Source organism: Ranitomeya variabilis, chromosome 5 (genome assembly GCF_051348905.1).
Source record: "Ranitomeya variabilis isolate aRanVar5 chromosome 5, aRanVar5.hap1, whole genome shotgun sequence".
NCBI lineage: Eukaryota > Metazoa > Chordata > Amphibia > Anura > Dendrobatidae > Ranitomeya > Ranitomeya variabilis.
The window spans coordinates 38,865,203-38,872,134 of NC_135236.1; the positions used below are offsets into that span (position 1 = coordinate 38,865,203).

General features: G+C 42.5%; 1 protein-coding gene across 1 annotated transcript in view; it reads left to right on the forward strand.

The window, feature by feature from the left end:
* The window catches only part of LOC143774262 (transcription factor HES-7-like), a 32,318-nt gene extending 25,853 nt beyond the window's left edge, over positions 1 to 6,465 (forward strand). The window contains exons 3-4 of the mRNA XM_077261664.1: positions 805 to 892; positions 5,747 to 6,465. Of these exons, the coding sequence (XP_077117779.1) occupies positions 805 to 892; positions 5,747 to 6,138 (480 nt within the window). The 3' untranslated portion in view covers positions 6,139 to 6,465. The remainder of the gene's footprint in view (positions 1 to 804; positions 893 to 5,746) is intronic.
* Positions 6,466 to 6,932: the final 467 nt, after the last annotated feature.

The window sequence follows — 6,932 nt, forward strand, 5'->3', positions numbered from 1 at the left end:
GGCTCTCTGCTCCACAGTAGTTGTCCGCTTGAGGGATGTCTGAGGATGCACTTCCAGTTGAGTTATGAGCCCAGTCAGTCAGATCTCCTGCGACCGTGATGATTACGCCGCTTAGGTGGAGATGAGGGCATGTGGTAATTTTTCAGTTGATTCAGGGTTCATGAGGAACACAGATTTTTGAAATATATTTTTTGAGTTGGAGGTGGAAAGGGCTTAGATGTGTAGTTTGAAGGACAGAACAAAGTTGAGCTACATCAAGGCATCAGACTTGTGATACAGGGGAAAGTGATTGCATTTATGGTGATAGGTTTGGTATGTGGGGTTGACTGAGATGGGGAAAGATTGAGGTCGGTTATGTCTATATTGAGTTTTAGGAAGCGCCATGAGAAAAGGGAGGATTTGGTTCATAGGACCTACTGAGATTGACAGCAGAAAGGTGGCATCTGGGCCAGAAAGGTAGATTTTCAGTGTCCTTCACATATAGGTGGAATTGGAAGCCATTCAGACCACAATGCATGGAATGGCAGCTGGTCTCCTGACCCGAGCGTGACCATTACAGAGCTGCCCATAACTGGTCAGAAGACCCACGGCCGGTCCAGGTATTATGGTACATACTGTGTCTGTGAAACACTGACATGAATCCAACCTATAAATGAGAGGTGTACAAAACTTACAGTATCATTAGAGACTGTTTCTCCCCACAGATCCCTAATGGACCAAGGGAGGTCCACCTGAAATCCGACCACGTAGTAGTAGTGTTATGGTCATAGTATTTCTTCAATCTTTTTATCTTGTCATACGCAGAAACTTCGGAATCCTAAAATGGAGAAGGCCGACATCTTGGAGCTCACTGTGACTTATGTCCAGAACGTGACGCGTATGAAAACGCACGGTATAAGTCATTCCAATCATGTCCTGTCTTATTAATGTGCATGTGAGACAACTAGGGTGGTCAGGGTCCCTTCCCTTTCATTTTCTTGTAGGAACTTAGACCTCATCACTTTAGGCCTATTGCCACAGAAAATTGCCTTTTGCTCTCCAGGAAAATGTTTGTTCTTAGATCTATTATGATTTTTTTCTCTTGGTTCTAGAGGAGCACTTGGTTCAGGTCAGCACCAAACACATCTCTTGGTTGAAGAAAATTTAATAGAAACGTCTTGACCAAATTAATTAGTGCCCAGAGTCATTTATTTATTTTTATTTTTTTCAAGTCATTGTCTGGTGGAACATCATTCTATGACTTCTTTGCATCATCTTCACAACCTTAATGAGTCCACCAAGACCAATAGTCCAACTCATCCGAAGGCTAGCTTGGTGTAGGAGGATTGTGTTGAGCTTCTCTTGCATTTGGCCAATCTATGGATCACTGTTCAAATAGTCCTCAGTCCTTCTTACTAATCGGTTCACAGTCTAGTAAGTTATGAAGGCCAAACAATTGGAGGAAGTCATAGTTTCAGTTACAGGACCAAGGGGAATTACCTGGGCATCTATATTAATGTGATATCATAAAAGATAGGTCCACAGGGACAATAGCCAATGTCACTAGTACAGCATTTAGTCAACAGTGCCACCACCAGCAATTCTCACTTCTCTGAAGGTGGAGACACACGTGATAGGATTAAAATCTTAATATTTTATTTTGGAAAATTATTTAAAATAACTACAAATACATTATCAGAGTGCCTCATAATGTGGGGAACATCTGACGGAGACAACAGTTATGGGCCAGCCATACAAAGTGAGCATAAATATAGTTCTAAGAGTGTGCAAAGAAATTCTTTTGTCAATATTCAAATCCACTGGTATTCTAAAATCGACAGATGCAGAATCAAGATCTCACAAAAACTTAAGTGATACACAGTACATCAATTCAACTATAAAGTGTCTGCATGCAGCCAAAACTTTATAGCAAAAGTGCTTGTGAATGTGTGCAAAAAGTCTATCTAGTAGAGTGTCAGTACCACATAAAAGGAATAGTAGACCGAGATCAGCTGTTATAGAGGCAGAAGGTACCTGTAAGGTCTATAAATGCTTGCCTATAGCCCTCTACCCCGACGTACGTTTCGAATATCCTTCTTCAGGTGTGTCACCGCTTCCATAACAGCTGATCTAAGTCTACTATTCCTTATATGGTACGGACACTCTAATAGAGAGACTTTTTTGCACACATTCACAAGCACTTTTGCTACAGTTGCGCTCAAAAGTTTACATACCCCGGCAGAATTTTTGCTTTCTTGTTGTTTTTTTCAGAGAATATGAATGATAACACCAAAACTTTTTCTCCACTCATGGTTAGTGGTTGGGTGAAGCCATTTATTGTCAAACTATTGTGTTTTTTTTCTTTTTAAATCATAATGACAACCCAAAAAATCCAAGTGACCCCGATCAAAAGTTCATATACCCTGGTGATTTTGACCTGATAAAATGCACAGACGTTGACACAAATGTGTTTGAATGGCTACTAAAGATAACATCCTCACCTGTGACCTGTTGGCTTCTAATCACTGTGTGCATAAAAGCTCAGTGAGTTTCTGGGAGCCAGACAGACTCTTGCATCTTTCATCCAGCCACTGACATTTTTGGATTGTGAGTCATGGGGAAAGCAAAAGAATTGACAATGGATCTACGGGAAAAGGTAGTTGAACTGTATAAAACAGGAAAGGGATACAAAAAGATATCCAAGGAATTGATAATGCCAGTCAGCAGCGTTCGGCTCCACAGCTGCCTCTGTCGCGGCTGTCTGACAGTCACGGCACATGCATGGAGAGCCTGTTTGTTGGGCAATGACACATGCAGCTGCGGCGCTGGACAGCTGGTCAGTCGGAGCGATCCAGGAAGCCAGGTTCCTCTGCAGATTATTTGGTAAGTGTTATAGCTTGCTGAATAAGCCCTGACTCAATCAAATTTACTCATCTCTAATCTTGATTCTGCATCTTCTAACGATTTTAGGATACCAGTGGATTTGAATATTGACAATTTCTTTGCACACTGTTAGAGCTATATTTATGCTCGCTTTGTATGGCTGGCCCATTACTGTTGTCTCCGTCAGACGTTCCCTACATTCTGAGGCGCTCTGTTAATTTATGTTAGTTTTTAAATCATTTTTCTAAATAAAATACTGAGATTTTAATCTATCCAATTGTCACATGTCTCCACCTTCACAAGTGAGAATTGCTGGTGGCACTGTTGATTAAATCTGTATAAGGCTACGTTCACACTAGCGTTGTGCGCCGCTGCGTCGGCGACGCAACGCACAACGCACGCAAAAACGCGGCAAAACGCACGCAAAAACGCTGCATTTTGCGACGCATGCGTCGGTTTTTGCCGAAAATCGGACGCAAGAAAAATGCAACTTGTTGCGTTTTCTTGGTCCGACGCTTGCGGCAAAAAAGACGCATGTGTGGCACAACGCAACAAAAAAAAACGCATGCGTCCCCCATGTTAAGTATAGGGGGCGCATGACGCATGCGTCGCCGCTGCGTCGCCGACGCAAACCCGACGCACATTAGCTTAACGCTAATGTGAACGTAGCCTTAATGTACAGATTGGTTTTCCTTGGGTGACCAGTTCACATTAACAGGTTCTTCTCATCATATGCCTACCAAGAGTAACCATCAAAGGTATGGTGGTGGTACCCTGAGGATGAAAGGTACCGAGGTCTTCTAAAAGTGATCTTTGGCTTTAAAAAACAGCAGGACAAATTTGGTTGTACATGGGGGGTGAGAGGAAGTGGCCCACTGACTTAGTTTATGCTAGCAAATTACTGTCAAAGAAATCCTACTTCAAGGCCATGATGCATGTTGTTAAAGGGGTTGTCAACTAGTAGGACAACCCCTTCCTGAACTAAACATTTGGCCCCGATAAAATTAAAAAACCTATACTCCCCTCCGGTGCTGGCGCCGTTCCACCTGTCATCACTCGCTGTCCCGGAGCTCTGGTGCGGTGGAATGACACGTGGTGCCCGGCGCTGTATTCGCAGTCCTCGCCTTTGTACGAATTGATAATGAAAAGGAGGCCAGGGCTGCAGCTGATCTGACTTCCTCTTCATGTTCAATCCATACGAAGACGGAGACAGTGATGCCAGCATCGGGCACCACGTGTCATTCCACCGCACCAGAGCTCTGGGCCACGAGTGCCAACTCTACTGGTACGACGTCAGAACGGGAGGTGAGTATAGTGGGTTTTTTTTTTTTTTGTTTAATTTTTATTTTATTTGGGCCAAACCTTTTTAGTTCAAAAAATGTTTGTCCTACTAGTGGACAACACCTTTAAGGTATTGGATACATGCAGTACCAAATTGGGGACAAAAAAATCAGGAAAAACATTTTGAGGTCCAACTATGAAGACTTCTTCCAATTTATTCACTGCTAGGTGGTCATATGTTCATGACTTCTAGGACTTTGCAATTGAACTTTATTCTCAATGCTGTTTAGAGGACCTGTCCTGAAGTGAAAAGTGGCCAGTTCTTGCTCTATTTTTTTCATTACCTCCACTATCTGAAGTATTCCAGTATATGGTTCCAGAGAATAATAAGAAAAAACACCAACGCACCCTTTCTTTTCTGAATAGTGAGGAGGCGTGAGAATACACCCCTTCCCAGTATTTGTAGATTCAAGTTCAAGGGGGAAAAAAGGGGGTCCATATCCAATTGCAGATAACATTGTGGTTTTATTAATCTGTTAAAAAGATACACCCTTTATTTTTGCAATGTGTATAAGATGGCTGCCGTACATATCCTCAAGACGAGATATGCATCATCGAGGCTGGTAGCTTCAGTGATGTAAGCCCAAAAAAGCGGGCTCCTTAACGTATATGGCTGAGAGAGCTAATGGGGCGTTGGACGGGGTTTACGAGCAGTCAAAAAGATGGATGGGACTGGCTGCTCACATATCCCCACCCTGGGGTTCTGGTACGGCAGATATAAGGAAGTCCACCACATTAGTGTGGTGTGTACTTCTGTGACTCAGTTTCTGCTAAAGGCCGAGTGAAGGTCTGAAAGCTAAACAGGTGAGCCCGTACTATATATTGACTGTCTAGTTTCTGTTTTGGTTCTGTTATACCTGTTGTACCCAGAAGAGCCTGTGTTTTGTTTTGTTAAAGTGAATGGTTTATGGAATAATAAACCGCACGTTTGTTTCAACCAACAAACTGGATCCTTTTCTGTGCACCAGCGTCTACCTAACAAGGGGGAGACCTCCGTGAAACCTGCGCTTCAAACGTCAGACGCTCTTTGGTGTTCAACACTCGTAGGTTTCACGGAGGTCTCCCCCTGTATTTTATGTTTGCAATGTGTATATCTTTTTTTTTTTTTTTTTTTTTTTTTTTTTTTAATGGATTAACAATAAAATCTTGATCTTTATCTGCAATTTGATCTGGAAGCTGGACCTCCCCCTTCTTTTTTTTTTTTTTTCTTCCTTGAACTTGCAGAGAATAAGCCTTTGCATGGTGCACAGGATTCTCTGGGGATGTAGCTCTTTGTAATGACCTAGTGAGCCTCACCACCTTGGTAAATGCCATAAAAATCTGCGACAAAGTGAAAGGCCAATATCTTTGGGACCATATAGCGGATTTAAAAGAAAAATAAACAAAAAAAAGTAGAAAAACTGGCATACTCAGGAAGCAGTCAGAATAAATTAGAAACTGGCCACTTTTGACCTGCTGACAGGTTCTTGTTAAGTAAAAAAATGTCCACCTTGGCCCAAATCACCATTTTCTTTATACTCTCCACTTTCCTTTACTCTACCAGAGCCACAGCGATGGGTGTCACCTGCCGAAAAGTTCTACCTCTCAGGATTTAGAGACTGTCTGGATCGCACCGAAGACTTCATTCAAGATATCAGCCCAGCGGCTAAAGCCCGCTTTTTAGACGAGCTGCAGACCCATCTTCAACACCGGTTAAGATTCCCAAAACAATTAAACCTATGTAGTCAAGCGAGACGACGAGAGGATGACTTGTCTTCTGACGGAAATGTCTCTCCAAACTCTACCGGAGGCTCTGTAAGCCCGTACTCCCCGTCTGTGAATGGCTCGGAGAATTGCAGTCCACCAAGTTGGGTGTCTTCAAGCCCAGCAAGTTCTGGAGGGTTTCAGAATGACCCTAATCATAGTAACACCTTTGTCTGGAGACCTTGGCCGTAGGACGGAGGAGGCCTCTCCATTTCTCCTACCTAATATTCTCATATTTAATGTACATATATATGCAATATACTACTGACATATACGTGAGTGGAGCAGTCTCGTAAGATGCTGTCCTCCTGGTGGGTGGGTACATTTGTTTTTTTGGAGAGACCTATCAAAGATATGTATGTATAGCTGCTTATATACAGTATCTGTATGAGATTCTTCTATATGTTGTGCATATGTATTCACGCCCTGATTTGCCAATCTATAGCCCATTCGCTGTTGTACAGCACCTCTGCGGTTTGTTTTTGTTTTTTTTACTATTGAATAAAGTTTTTAAACGTTTTTGGGTGGAATTTTAATATTTTGTGCCATTCTTCTCAAGTGTTGGAGACAATCTAAGCGATGTACGGTCGAATATGACCAGCTGCTTTTGACAAATACTGGGCATCATGAGAAAAGCCTGGTTAATTGACCCTAACCATGCGTGATCGTGGAATGATCTTCTAGCTACATCGTTTATACACTGGGGAAAAAAAAGAGACACATATCCATTAAATTTAACTGTTGGGTGGGAAAAAGATAAAAGAAAGGTTGTGTACAACCACAATACATGATCCTTGCCACCACCACAAAGAGCTGTGCTCCTGGGGTGGAGGACTACTCCACAGATTATTACTGCTTGCGGTAAAGAAGCCTTCTCCCATCGGAGATTGAACCCGTCTTTCTCCTGACAGGAGTGCCCCCTTGTCTTTTGAGGGGGTTTTTACATAAACTGCTTTAGCAAAACCAAACAATTTATTTTTTGTAGG